Genomic DNA, 14,359 nt, shown 5'->3' on the forward strand with positions numbered 1-14,359 from the left:
AAACTGCCAAGTTCCTTCAACACAGCCCCTCTTGCTGCTTCCCATCACCTGATCCTAGTGTTCCCTCACATGGCTGCTGACCTCTTTTCTCTCATCCCCTGGGCTGGGAAAGAGGCCACAAGTGAGGATCACACTTGACAAATACATCCACTTATGACTTCACCATCAGGTAACTTAAAACTGCACCAATGCCCACATCTGGCTTTACACCTCAGTGTCACCAAGCTTTATTTAGTGTTCTAGCTTTATTTAATAAAAGCGAGGGTGCTGCCCCCCCCCCCCAACATCACCCCACCACCACCACCAATCTTGTTTGGAACCACAGGACATAAGGTAGACAAAAGGGAAGTGAACTGGTTGGTCTGGCTATGGGGCTGTCACCCCACTGACAGCTTTTATCTCATCCCTTCAGTGGCATCGCCAATAGATCCTATGACCCAATTCAGAGTTTGACGACCACTGCAGTGAAAACCTGGAGGGAGGACAACCCCATTGCATTTAGGGAGAGGCTGCCCTCTGCCAGGCACTGCACTTCACATTCCTAAATTCACCTTCTTTACAACCACCTGCAAGATATGGCACCTTTTATGGCACAGGACTGAGGCTCAGGTTTTAGGACACGCAGGAGTTGAAACGAGATCGGATTCCAAGCACCCTCCTCTTACTAGTCCTACCACGGGGTGGGGGTGGGGGTGGGGCCTCCAAGGGTTAAAGACCACAGACGGCAGCATGGGACAAGTTAATTACTAAAAGCCCCTCCCCTCACCAACCTCATTCAAAGGAAAGTAGCCCAAGGTGTCCTCTACGGGCATTTACTGCACACGAGTTTCCAGGATACCTATGATTTCAAGAATGTCACTTGGTTATCCCCAAAGAACACTCCACACAGACCACATGACCTGAGTGGTTTTTTGAAAACGTGGTTGCTCTGCCTATTGGGCTTCAGCTTCACATGGGGGGCGGGGCAGGCGGAAGTTGCAGTCTTTCGGGCTCGCAGCACCGACCCCCAAAACACTCTAGACTTTTACCGGCGTCCAAACTGCAGAGTCACTCTCTGGATGAAGGAACATGATTTATTGGTTCCTTCAGTTAAGCCGCATCCGACGCCCCGGCCCGTAACGTAGACGTTAAAACACAGTCAGTACAGGGTTTGGGGGGCGGGGGGTAACGTGCTCACCCAGCAGCAGCTCCCCAGGACCCGGAGAGGCCTGCGCGTGGCATCTGGGTCTGGACTCCTTGCCGGCCCACAAAGGAGAAAGGCTGCCTTGGACTCCTGCGTGGGAGCGGAGGTCACGGCGCCCACGGGAGCAGGTCCGGGCTCAGGCTGACCTCCCGCCGCCGCCGCCGCTCATCCAGTTCTTCCTCCAAGCCACGTTCTCTTGTGTGGCCGCTGCCTCCTGCAGAGTGGCCAGCAGTAGCTGTTTGGTCCTGGCTGCCTCGTCCCTGCGCTGCGGGTCCTGCTCCGGTATCTCCTGCCGGGAGGAAGGGAGGGTTGCGGTCCGGGCCCCCAGCCCTGCGGTGCTCTCTGCCCGCCTACCCACCTGCTCCCACCTTTAGTATCGCCTGCTTCTGCTGCTCTCCCGGGGTCACGAGGACAAACAGCGCAGAGCCCACGCCAGCCCCCACGCCCCGCACTGCGCCCACGATCAGCGCTTTGCGCAAGGGCTCCATGACCGACAGCGCGATCCGCGAGGCGCCCTCCGGAGCCGCCCGGAGCCCAGCAAGGCGGCTGCGACGTCTCACCGTCCCCGGCGCAGGCTAGAGCGCCCCTCGGCAGGGGACCATAGAGACGAAGCTGGGCTAGAGAAGGCCCGGCCGCGGAAACATTTCAAATCCACAACGCCTGCGAGGGAAGACTGGATTGAGCTGAGGAGGCCGAGCCGGTCGGGAGGGGTTGACACCCAAGACCGAGCGTGGGGGCTTAGTGTCGTGAAATCCCGAGTGGGATTGCGAAGGGGAGGATGTGTGTCTTCGTGGTTACTGTGGGTTTTACAGTTGCCCAGCTCCGCAATGTCTTTGATAGAGGGCTGTGCTCTGCAGTTTCCTACAACAACTCATGCTTTTACAATACAGTACATAATGGACATCCAAATACTTATAAACGTCAATCCCTTCAACTCTTGAGCAAAAATTCAAAGCTTAGTGTACCATGTGGCGGAAAGCATATTTTTTTATTTATATATTTCGTTTTATTTTTCTTGTTCAACACAAACATTACTTTTCTCTTCCCTTAGCATGTTTTTTGTTTGTTTTGTTTTGTTTTGAATCATGAAAACTGGATTTTGCGTAACATCCCAAATGCGAGTTTGGAGAAGAAAACACTTCTTAGTTGTGGGCAAGTCATTGAAGTTCTTTGTGCCTTGGTTTCTACATCAGAAAATGAGGCTAATAACAATATAAACTTAGGATAATTAGGTTCATATGTAAAGCATTTAAAACAGTTTCTGGAGTTCCCGTTGTGGCGCAGTGGTTAAGGAATCCGACTAGGAACCATGAGGTTGCAGGTTCGATCCCTGGCCTTGCTCAGTGGGTTGCTGTGAGCTGTGGTGTAGGTTGCAGACGCGGCTCGGATGTAGGCTGGTGGCTACAGCTCTGATTGGACCCCTAGCCTGGGACCCTCCATATGCCGCGAGAGCAGCCCACGAAATGGCAAAAAGACAAAAATAAAATAGCTTCTGGCAAATAGCAAACACCATATAAACATTTATTAAATAAGATACAAAGAAACATGTCAATTTGGGAGATCCAGTAAATGGAAGAATCAGGAAATTCCAAGTCTATTAACCACGCTCTTCACTTCCAGGGCTTTAATCCAGATGCCGTCCCCGCCTTTCCCAGTGTCATCAGCTAGCGAGTAGAAATAAATCTCCGATTCTACCTCTTGGGATTGTCCCCTCCCCTGGAGGTCCCATAATCTCCTAGCCATGTCAGCCTCCTCTCCTCAGAAGTGATTAAGGGGCCAGGCTCCAAAGCAGATTAAAGGGAGTCTGTGGGGTGCATTGAGCAGGGGTTCTCTTCTCTGAGTTCAACCATCATAAGTATCAGTACCCATGGCTTTTGTGCCAGAGAATGAGGATGAGCCTTGGCCTGGAGATAGCCCAGGCCCCACCCAGCATCCAGAAAGTCCTAGGCTGCCCAGCACTCGCTGGGAGGGGAGAGGAGAAATTGGCAGAGTTGAAGGTCAGCCGGCTGTTCGGGTTAGTACTTCCTCACCCTCGGATCTCTTGCTGGCTCATCCTCCAGTTTGGGCCAAGCCCCCTGCTGTGTCTGTCCAGGTTGTCTCTCTAAAGACCTGCTTCCCCTCCATCGTGATGGAAGCCTCTGAGGTGAGCAAAGAGAGTGGGGAGCTCTGGTGGCCACACAATGATGTGTGATGATGAGGAAGAGGAGGCTTAGGTCTTCCAGGACAGATGTGAAGAGCCCGGTGAGGGAGGTGGCTGGTTCTTAAGGGGGCTGTTGTGGAGTTCCTATCGTGGCTTGGCAATAACGAACCTGAATAGGACTCTGGTTTGATCCCTGGTCTTGCTCGGTGGGTTAAGGATCCAGCATTGCCCTGAGCTGTAGTTGCACATGTGGCTCGGATCCTGGGCCTTGCATTCAGCAGCACAGAGTAGGCGCTCAGCAAACATTAGTGAAGAAAAATGTAGAGGTGAGAGATAAGAGTCAAGGTGTTTGGCAAAGTTGACCTGTTTAAAGGTCAGTTGTGGTATCAAACAAGTGACAACTTTTAATACGTATTTTTAATATTTTAAAATCTTTTTGTCAAGGGTTAAGATAATAAAATCACCCAAATCAACTACTCAGAGTTAACATTTTATATCTTCTTTTTCTCATGTCTATATACTGTTAAGCTGCTTGGGGGGGAGGGACACAGAATTACTATGTGTCACTGTGCTGAACACTTTTTTTTTGTCTTGTTGCCTTTTCTAGGGCCACACTGGCAGCATATGGAGGTTCCCAGGCTATGGGTCGAATTGGAGCTAAAGCTGCTGGCCTGTGCCACAGCCACAGCCACACCAGATCCTAGCCGTGTCTGCAACCTACACCACAGCTCATGACAATGCCGGATCCTTAATCCATTGAGCGAGGCCAGGGATCGAACCCGCGCCCTCATGGTTCCTAGTCGGATTCGTTAACCGCTGAGCCATGACGGGAACTCCATGTGCTGAACACTTTTAACTCATGATTTTCAGGACCCAGTGAGGAAGGATTATTCTTCCTCATGCAGAAACAGACTGTGAAGGTAGGTTGTATTACTTTTGCCTTTTTTTGGGGGGTCTTTTTAGGGCGGCACCTGCAGCACGTGGAGGTTCCCAGGCTAGGGGTCGAATCTATGTCACAGCCACAGCAATGCCAGATCCGAGCCACATCTGTGACCTATACCACAGCTCAGAGAAATACTGGATCCTTAACCCACTGAGCGAGGCCAGAGGATCAAACCTGAATCCTCATGGATGCTAGTCAGATTCATTTCCCCTGAGCCACGATGGGAACTCCTGCTGTATTATTTTCATAAGCAAAAAAAATATATGAATTGATCTCATTTTTTTTAAAAGCCTCGTGGATTTCCCTTGTGGCACAGTGAGTAGGGATCTGGCTTTGTCACTACAGCAGCACGGGAGCTGCTACGGCTTGCGCTCAATTAACTTCAACATGCCCACGGAGGTGGCCAAAAACCCCAACCAACCAGTAACATGTGAGGTATATTTTTTACTGTTAATAGGCTCTTTAACTCCTGCTCCCGCACTAAGCTGGGCTTGGAGCTGGCTAGATCCTAGATCTCTCTTAAGAATCTTTAACCAGAACTCAGCTGGGGGTAGGAACAGCTAGAGAAGATGTATCCTGGATTCCAGAGGACAGAGGGTGGGAGGAAGCCCCCAATCCTTGTTCTGTCTGGGACCCAGCATCAGACTTCTGGGTGTGCAGAAGCTGCTTTGTGGAATATTCCCACTCCCTGCCTCTCAGGACCTTTTAAGTATCACTCTCTCCTTCAAACATTTCACCTATAGATTTGTGAAGCCCTTCTATTCATCCTTTCCCAAACTTCCCCTTTTACAAGTGAGAAAAAGGCTTAAAGGTTATGCCATCAGGTCATATCCAAAGGGCTTGGATTAAGAATTCTTACGAGTTCCCGCTGTGGCACAGCGAATTAAAAACCTGACTGCAGGAATTCTGGTGTGGCTCAGCAGTTAATGAACCCAGCTAGTATCCATGAGGATGCAAGTTTGACCCCTGACCTCACTCAGTGGGTTAATAAGGATCTGGTGTTGTGGTGAGCTGTGGTGCAGGTCGCAGATGTGGCTCAGATCCAGTGCTACTTTGGCTGTGGTATAGGTCAGCAGCTATAGCCCCAATTCGACTCCTAGCCTGGGAACCTCCTCCATATGCTGTGCATGCAGCCCTTAAAAAAAAAAAAAAAAATCTGACTGCAGCAGCTCAGGTCACTGCAGAGGCATGGGTTTGATCCCCAGCCTGGCCCAGTAGGTTAAGGATCTGGTGTTGTCACAGTTGTACAGTTGTGACATAGTTTGCAGCTGCAGTTGGGATTCAGTCCCTGGCTTGGGAACTTCCATATACTGTAGCTGTGACCAAAAAAAAAGAAAAAAAAAATCCTTTCAGTGCTTCTTAAGAGTTCAGTTGGAGATGTGGAATAATCCACTTGAACCGTCTCTGTTCAGCACTCATCTTGGCACTGCTGAGTGTTTCACCTATCACTCTAAGTAGTCTCCATAACTCTAACCTTGCAGATGAGTAAACTGGGGCACGGAAATGTAATACTATGTGCACTCAGGTAATAAATGCCAAGATTTCCTTATTTTCCAGTTATCTTGCAAAGACAAAGCTCTCTCCAACTCTCTTCACCCAAAAGAAACACTAGGGCCAGGCCTAAAAAGTCTTTTAATTGCAGCCTCGAACCATGTAAGCAAAGTAGGTGATGCCCCTGAAAGGGCCCAGCTCCTGCACAGTCACAGCCCAGCCTCTGGACCCTTGTTCCAGGCAGGGCAGCCGCACATCAGGGTCCTCATCTGAGAACTGAATCAGGGTCCCCTGGGGGCTTAGAACCCTCAGGCATTCTGACAGCAGCTTGTAAGCCCCAGGCAGACCACCACGGGCAACAGCATCCCAGGTGCCCTTGTCCAGTACTAGCTGGAAGGAGCCTGAGGGAGCTACTGGCTCCAGGTTCTGGGCATCAGCCTGCATGAAATGGAGGCGGGAGGCGAGATGTCCAGGGGACAGGGGTGTTTGGCCTTGGCCGCCCTCCAGGAGGCTGTTCATGTGGGCCAAGGCCACAGGAGAGAAGTCCACCCCAAGCACGTCCACGGGGTGTGGGCATTTGGTGTAGAGGCCTGTACACAAGTTCGAGGTCCCACAGCCTACGTCCAACACCCGCGGTGGACAGGCAGACCGTGCCTCCTGCAGAAGCGGCAGTAGGAGCCCCTGGACTTCCTCGTAGCCAAAGAACCAGTCGAAGGTGCGAACGCTGCCCTGACGGGGCTGGGCATGGAGCTTATCCCAGAGGCAGCGATCCGCCAGGCAGCTGTCAGCCAAGGAGCCTGTGGACGAGTGGAGGACACAGGTCACACAGGGCCCAGTTCTATCAACGGCTGCAAAATCGGCGTTTCTATACCCTGGGATTTTAAGTCACAGATTTAGGGACTAGACTCCCGGCTAACGACGAGCTCCCTTGACCTCCCACTTTGTCCACCTTTCCTACCCGCCAAGGCGCGGTGCGTTCCCGCCGCCAGGCTCGCCACGTGGAGGGTTCGGCGCAGGGCTGCCATCTATGGAAGTGCCGGCAAGGTCGGCCAGAGAAACTTCCGCGAAAATGTCGCCCGTTCTCGGGCAGGGTCTGAGGTCCAAGGAAAGATTTGCAAAATCCGTCTAGCGGAACCACGCATACAGCCTATCTCTCCAGCCTTGGGGGAAAAAGAACGCGGACACAAACTTACTATCGTATGACCGGCCTTTATTGTTTGCAATTGGAGGTGGAAGATGAAAGACAGCTTCGGCTCCTTGGGCGGCCCCGCAGACCTGAAATCAAAGGAGAAGACGTGAGCACACCGGGGAGGAGCCTAGTAATCTCGGTTCTGCCCTGCTCCTTGGAGCCCTGTGTCCCGGCGCTTGAGGATAGAACCCGCGGACTGGAAGCTGCGGGTACCGAAGACATGACGCCGAGGGGGCCAGAGCCCTTTCCCTCTACCTCCGTACATTACGGGTGCCGGGACCGCACGCCCGAACCCCGCCAAGAAAAGGAGGGTCCGCCGGCCCCGCACGTAATCCCCGCCATACCCGCAGACCTACGCGGTAACAAGGAACTCACCTGGTCGCGGCCCTACGAGAGACCAGTGAAGGGACCGGGTTCCTTTATATAGCCCAGGACCCGCCCTCGGCCTGCTATTGGTTAACGGGGTTGAGGGGCGGGGCCTATACGGATCATGCGCAGAGCGGAAACGTGGATGCGGATACCGCTGCTCAACCATGGGTGCTCCGGGCGGAAAAATCAACCGGCCGCGAACGGTGACTATGTGGGAGCCCCGACTTTGTTTCCTGAGCACCCCGGAGCTCTTTAATCTCGCCCCAAATGGGGGTCGATGGGACAGTTTCGCTGGGTGCGGGATTCCGGGTCGCGGTGCGTGGCCGCCCTCTAATTGAGCATGTTCCTCCCCCCAGGAGCTGAAGAAGAAGCTGTTCAAGCGACGGCGTGTGCTGAGCAGGGAGCGGCGACTGAGGCACCGTGTGGTCGGAGCCGTGATAGACGAAGGGCTGATCACAAGGCACCACCTCAAGAAGCGGGCGTGAGTGCCAGACCCTCTCCCCCTTGGTCCGCTCCACCGACTCTCCCTGTCGGATTCCGGAGCAGCTAACACCGCTCTGCTTTCCTTGTGCTCGCACGGTTATGCCTGGGACCACACGTCCACGGCTGTCGACTGTGTTTGTGCCTGAACGCTGCTAGCTTCTCACTGTAACGGGAGCTCTCAACCTGTCTTTGGGTATCGGACCCCAGTGAAAATATAAGGAGAGCTGCGCACTCCACCTCCCCAAGTAACATCGTATATTCACGTAGTTTTTGTTTGTTTGTTTGCATTTTAGGGCCGCACCCGAGGCATATGGAGGTTCATCAGGCTATGGGTCCAATCTGCGCTGGCCGGCCTACGCCACAGCCACAGCAACGCTGTATCCAAGCCGTATCTGCAACCTACACCACAGCTCACGGCAACGCCAGATCCTTAACCCACTGAGCGAGGCCAGGGATAGAACCCGCAACTTCATGGTTCCTAATGGGGTTCGTTTCTGCTGCGCCAGAGGAGAACTCCTCACGTAGATTTTTATCTTTATGAGTAAATTTAAAAGCACACGTATTAGTGGACTGCAGACAGGGATTTCCCAGGTGGCTCAGCATGTTAAGGATTTGGCATTATCACTGCTGTGGCTTTGGTCACTGCTGATGGGCAGGTTACATCCCTGTCCAGGGAACTTCCACTTGCCCCAGGAAAGACCCCCTCCCAAAGAAAAAGTGCGGTAAACAAACAATTCGATGAATTTCTAGGAAGGCGCACATGGGATTTTGCATCCAAGTTTTAAGGCCCCCTGAGTCTTGGGGAGGAGTTCCAATCCCATCCTTTCATTGATTTATTTAGTACAAATATCTAGTTTATAATGTGGTGTAATGGATATATTTGATCTTTGTCTCCGGTGTCTGGCAGGATTTCCTGAGTAATGAAAGTGTCTTTTGGGAGTTCATGCTGTGGCACAGTGGGTTAAGAACCTGTCTGCAGGAGTTCCCGTCATGGCTCAGTGGTAACGAACCTGACTAGTATCCATGAGGACGCGGGTTTGATACCTGGCCTCGCTCAGTGGGTTAAGGATCCGGCATTGCCATGAACTATGGGATAGGTTGCAGACAAAGCTCCGATCCCAGGTTGCTGTTGCTGTCTTGTAAGGCCAGAAGCTCTAGCTCTAGTCTGGGAACTTACATATGCCGAGAGTTCGGCCCTAAAAAGACCAAAAAAATAAATAATTAAAATAATAATCTGACTGCAAGCAGCCCCAGTTGCTGCACAGGTGTGGGTTCCATCTCCTGCTCTAAGCAGTGGGTTAAAGGATGTGGCATTGCTGCAGCTGCTTCATACTTCACAGCTACCTTCTTGGCCCGAAGTGCCTTTTTATTTCAGAAGAATCCCCTTTTGAGCACATCTAAGTTTATGCTATGATGACTAGGATGGTGTTGATCCTCAGAAAGATGAAGTGCTTAGAGGATTAGAAATTAAAACCCTGGGAGTTCCCGTCATGGCTCAGTGGTAATGACCCCAATTAGTATCCATGAGGACAAGGGTTCTATCCCTGGCCTCGCTCAGTGCGTTCAGGATCTGGGGTTGCTGTAAGCTGTGGTGTAGGTGGCAGACGAGGCTCGGATTCCACGTGGCTGTGGCTGTAGCATAGGCTGGCAGCTACAGTTCCGCTTCTGCCCCTAGCTTAGGAACTTCTATGGGCCAAAGATGCAGCCCTAAAAAGCAAACAAAAGAAAAAGGAAATAATAAGCCCTACCCATGCAGCCTGTGGGAAGGGGCATGGGTGCTGTGGGTGCTCTGTAAAAACTCTTGGGGGTTCCTGCAGTTTCGCAGTGGATTAAGAGTCCCAGACGCCACAGCTGTGGCTAGGATTCAGTCCCTGGCCCAGGAACTTCCACATGCTGTGGGTGAGGCCATAAAAACAAACAGACAAAAAAACCTCTTGAACAAGCTCTTGATGAGCTTCCTAATTGGTGAACCGTTGGAGGTGCTGGGAGGTTGGCCCATGTGGGGAGGGCATGGAAAGCCCTGGCCCCTTCCCCATACCTTGGCCTGTGCTTCTCTTCCACCTGCTGTTCCTGAGTTGTATCACTTTCTAATAAATCAGTAAATGTTCCTTTGAGTTCTGTGAGCTGTCCTAGCAAATTATTGAATCTGGAAAAGGGATCATGAGACCTCCAGTTTATGACTAGTCGATCGAAAATATAGGTGACAACCTGGGTTTGTGATTGCTATTTAAAGTAGAGGAAGCTGGGAGTTCCCATCGTGGCACAGCGGAAATGAATCCGACTAGGAACCATGAGGTTGCGGGTTTAATCCCTGGCCTCGCTCAGTGGATTAAGGATCCGGTGTTGCTGTGAGCTGTGGGGTAGGCCAGCAGCTGTAGCTCCAATTAGACCCCTCGCCTGGGAACCTCCATATGCCACAGGTGCGGCCCTAAAAAGCAAAAATAAATAAAGTGGAGGAAGCCTTGTGAGGCTGAGCCCTTAGTCTGTGATGTCTGCTGCTCTTTTCAGGTAGATAGTATCCAAATTGCATTTAATTTTTATTTATTTATTGGTTTTGTTTTTGCTTTTTTACACTCAAGGGCATATGGAGGTTCCCGGGCTAGGGGTCTAATTGAAGCTATAGCAGCCGGCCTACGACACAGCCACAGCCACATCAGGTCCGAGCCGAGTCTTCGACCTACACCACAGCTTATGGCAACACCAGATCCTTAACCCACTGAGCAAGGTCAGGGATCAAACCTGAAACCTCATGGTTCCTAGTTGGATTCATTTCTGCTGCGCCATGCTGGGAACTCCAAATTGAGTTAAATTGTTAAGATATCCAGTCAGTGTTCACTGAGAATTTGGAAAATTGCTTCATTTTGGAAACTTAAGACCCCACCCACCCAACCCCCATACATCTATAGTCAGAAGTATCAAGAATAAGAGGAGAGGGAGTTCCCTTCGTGGCACAGTGGTTAACGAATCCAACTAGGAACCATGAGGTTGCGGGTTTGATCCCTGGCCTTGCTCAGTGGGTTGAGGACCTGGCGTTGCTGTGAGCTGTGGTGTAGGTTGCAGACGCGGCTCAGATCCTGAGTTGCTGTGGCTCTGGTGTAGGCTGGTGGCTACAGCTCCGATTCGATCCCTAGCCTGGGAACCTCCATATGCTGTGGGAGCAGCCCAAGAAATGGCAAAAAGAAAAAAGAAAAAAAAAAAGAAAAAGAGGAGAGGAGTTTCCATTGTGGCTCAGTGGATTAAGAATCCAACTTTTTTTTTTTCAGGTTTTGTTTTTGTTTTTGTTTTTGTTTTTGTTTTTAAGGCTGCATCTGTGGCACATGAAGTTCCTTGAGGATTTGAGTTTGATCCCTGGCCTCATTTAGTGGGATCCCAAATGGCTGTGGCTGAGGTCAGCAGCTGTAGCTCCTGTTCGCCCTCTAGCCCAGGAACTTCCATATGCCACAGGTGCAACTCTAAAAAGAAAAAAAAAAAAAGGAGAAAAAGGGTTTTCTCTTACAAGTTTCTACTATATACTAAATATTAGTAATTAATCATTTTTTTTTTTTAAGAATTTTAGGGCCACACCCACAGCATATGGAACTTCCCAGGCTAGGAATCAGAGCTGTAGTTGCTGGCCTATGCCATAGCCACAGCAATGCCAGATGCAGACCACATCTGCCACCTACATCACAGCTCATGGCAATGCCAGATCCTTAACCCACTGAGCGAGGCTAGGGATTGAACCTGCATCCTCGTGAATACTCGCAGATACTAATCAGGTTGGTTATCGCTGAGCCATGATGGGAACGCCAGCAATTAATGTTACTTTATATGTTGAGATTTACTTTCACTAAAGTATGTTAATGTCTAATGTTAGAGAAATTAAACTTAGAGCCCAGATTTTTTGGGGGGAGTGTGGGGGGTGGGGAGAGATTCCCAGGCTAGGTGTCCAATCAGAGCTGTAGCCACTAGCCTACAGCAGGGCTACAGCAACGCAGAATCCAAGCCGTGTCTTCGACCTACACCACAGTTCACGGCAACGCCGGATCCTTAACCCACTGAGCGAGGCCAGGGATCGAACCCACAACCTCATGGTTCCTAGTCGGATTCGTTAACCACTGTGCCACAAAAGGAACTCCTAGAGCCCAGATTTTTAAAGTTCTTTGACTTGGATCCAAACACCTTTTCAATAACTAGAACCAGTGTGTGGTCTCTTTGGTTCAGGTTAACCTGGACATTTTTGCCATTACCAACCCCTCAGGTCCAGTGCACGTGCCAACATTACTCTATCCGGGAAGAAGCGCAGAAAACTCCTCCAGCAGATCCGACTTGCCCAGAAAGAAAAAGCAGCAATGGAAGGTGAGGCTCAGGCATAGGAGTGGGGTGAGGGCGCAGCCTGGATTCATTTGGGTTCTTTATTGCTTCTTCTTTCCCTTTGCTCAGTGGAAGCCCCCTACAAGCCAGCCAGGACTAGTAATTCACAGCCAAAATTGAAAAAGAAGCCAAAGCCCCCCAGGATGTAGACATGGAGGACCTCGAAAATCAGAGCTAAATTTCACACCCCTCGCACCAGAAGATTCTCAGCTGGAGCCAGGAGGAGACTCGATGGTTGTTTCAAAGGACTTGGGAGAAAGCGTTGCTCCTTTTCACTCTCCCCAGATTCCTCTTCCCTGATGGCTTAGTGACCTGACCTGGAGGGATGTATGGAGAGGGAAAGAGTGGAAAAGAAAGATTGGAGAGGGGGGCTTCCTGATGAGTCCACTCCATTTGTAATAAAGCCCTAGAGTTCTCACCGAGATGCCTGTGATTGAATGTAGGAAGAGGGATGGGCCATGAGAAGGGGCTGTGAGTGAGGAAACAAGACAATTGGGTAGCAGCTCTCTCTCTCTCTTTTTTTTTTTTTTTTTTTTTTTTTTTGGTCTTTTTTTGCCTTTTCTAGGGCCGCTCCCATGGTATGTGAAGGTTCCCAGGCTAATAGGGGTCAAATCGGAGCTGTAGCCACCAGCCTACACCAGAGCCACAGCAACGCGGGATCCGAGCCGCGTCTGCGACCTACACCACAGCTCACGGCAACGCCAGATCCTTAACCCGCTTAGCAAGGCCAGGGACCGAACCTGCAACCTCATGGTTCCTAGTCAGATTCATTAACCACTGTGTCACGATGAGAACTCCAGTAACAGCTCATTTGAGCAAAGGCAGCAAGAAGCCAGCCTCCCTCCATGATGGCCTTTTCTCCCTAGTGAGTGACCTGCCAGCTTTCCATTTCTGACAAAAATAAGGATTATTGTAGAGGTGGCCAAGGAGGTAAGGGTCCTGATACTAGCCCTGCCACCTCCCGCGTGTGAGCAGGGTGGGCAGCTGACTGCATTTGTCTCTGCTTCCTTTGCTGGACATTATTCTTAATAAAGTGAACATTATTTTTCCCTTTGAACATTCAGAAATTCTGTTTGTTGGCGGCCAGGGCTGGGATGGTTAAAGTGAGAAGATGGGAGTTCCTGTCTTGGTGCAAGCGGAAACAAATCCGACTTGGAACCATGACGTTGCGGGTTCGATCCTGGGCCTTGCTCAGTGGGTTAAGGATCTGGTGTTGCCGTGAGCTGTGGTGTAGGTCACAGACGCAGCTCGGATCCCTCATTGCTGTGACTGTGGCATAGGCCAGCAGCAACAGCTCCCATTGGACCCCTAGCTTGGGAACCTCCATATGCCGCGGGTGCGGCCCTAAAAAGACAAAAGACAAAAAAATAAATAAATAAAATAAAGTGAGAACCTGCCTTACAGAGATGTGCTTAACCGGGGAAACATATTCTCCTCCTTGCTCTAGTTAATCAAGGCAGGCTTCTTGGAAGAGGGAATATAATTTCATGAGTTCCCACTGTGGTCCAACAGGATCTGCAGCATCTTGGGAGCACTGGGATGCAGATTTGACCCCCAGCCTGGCACAGTGCGTTAAGGATCCAGTGTTGCCATATCTGCTGCTTTGGTCACAATTTCCAGCTTGGATCAGATCCCCGGCCCAGGAACTCCATATGCCACAGGGCAGCCAAAAAAGAAAAAAAATAATAATTAAAGACCTTCAGGAAAGTTGAGAGAGTAGCATAAATGAACTCTTATATCTGCCTTCTACCTGGATTTACCAGTTTTTAACATTTTGCTATATTGGATCTCCTACCCACTTCCATATACGTATGTATGTTGGAGAGTATGTATCATTGTTGTCTTGATTCATCTGAAAGTCAAGTGCAAGGTCCTTTATCCCTAAGGACATACCTCTTTAGAGCCAAAATACCCAAGACATTTATCATTGGTGTTAGAGGAGTTCCCCTTGTGGCCCAGCGGGTTAAGAATCCTACTACTATGCAGGAGGATGAGGGTTTGATCCCTGGCCTCCCTCAGTGGGTTAAAGATTTTGTGTGGATCTCAAATTGCTGTGACTGTGGTGCAGGCTCACAGCTACAGCTCCAATTCCACCCCTAGCCTGGGAACTTCCATTTGCCACCCATGTGGCCCTAATAAGAAAAAAAAATTGGCGGATTAGCTAAAATTCAGTTTTCTACATTCAAATTTCCTCAGTTGTAATAATAC

General features: G+C 50.5%; 3 protein-coding genes across 5 annotated transcripts; 1 reads left to right on the forward strand and 2 right to left on the reverse strand.

The window, feature by feature from the left end:
* LOC100621476 (ubiquinol-cytochrome-c reductase complex assembly factor 3) lies at nucleotides 231–1,825 on the reverse strand. Its single transcript, XM_003353827.3, has 2 exons — nucleotides 1,552–1,825; nucleotides 231–1,472 (listed from the first exon to the last, which is right to left on the reverse strand). Exons 1-2 carry the CDS (start codon nucleotides 1,669–1,671, stop codon nucleotides 1,320–1,322), a joined length of 273 nt encoding a protein of 90 aa, XP_003353875.2. The 5' UTR covers nucleotides 1,672–1,825; the 3' UTR covers nucleotides 231–1,319.
* METTL12 (methyltransferase like 12) lies at nucleotides 5,880–7,334 on the reverse strand. 3 transcript variants are annotated; one of them, XM_013994206.2, is made up of 3 exons: nucleotides 7,303–7,334; nucleotides 6,716–7,032; nucleotides 5,880–6,554 (listed from the first exon to the last, which is right to left on the reverse strand). In XM_013994206.2, the coding sequence occupies exons 2-3, from the start codon at nucleotides 6,780–6,782 to the stop codon at nucleotides 5,899–5,901; spliced, it is 723 nt and encodes a 240-aa protein (XP_013849660.1). In that variant the 5' UTR covers nucleotides 6,783–7,032; nucleotides 7,303–7,334; the 3' UTR covers nucleotides 5,880–5,898. The 3 variants fall into 3 exon arrangements, with proteins under 3 accessions (XP_013849660.1, XP_020938576.1, XP_020938575.1); XM_021082917.1 differs by lacking the exon at nucleotides 7,303–7,334 and having other exon boundaries at nucleotides 6,716–6,850; nucleotides 6,951–7,296; XM_021082916.1 differs by lacking the exon at nucleotides 7,303–7,334 and having other exon boundaries at nucleotides 6,716–7,296.
* On the forward strand, nucleotides 7,388–13,208 carry C2H11orf98 (chromosome 2 C11orf98 homolog). The gene is made up of 4 exons (XM_013994207.2): nucleotides 7,388–7,518; nucleotides 7,672–7,796; nucleotides 12,039–12,136; nucleotides 12,221–13,208. Exons 1-4 carry the CDS (start codon nucleotides 7,480–7,482, stop codon nucleotides 12,298–12,300), a joined length of 342 nt encoding a protein of 113 aa, XP_013849661.2. The 5' UTR covers nucleotides 7,388–7,479; the 3' UTR covers nucleotides 12,301–13,208.

The sequence above is a fragment of the Sus scrofa genome, chromosome 2 (assembly GCF_000003025.6).
Source record: "Sus scrofa isolate TJ Tabasco breed Duroc chromosome 2, Sscrofa11.1, whole genome shotgun sequence".
Lineage (NCBI taxonomy): Eukaryota > Metazoa > Chordata > Mammalia > Artiodactyla > Suidae > Sus > Sus scrofa.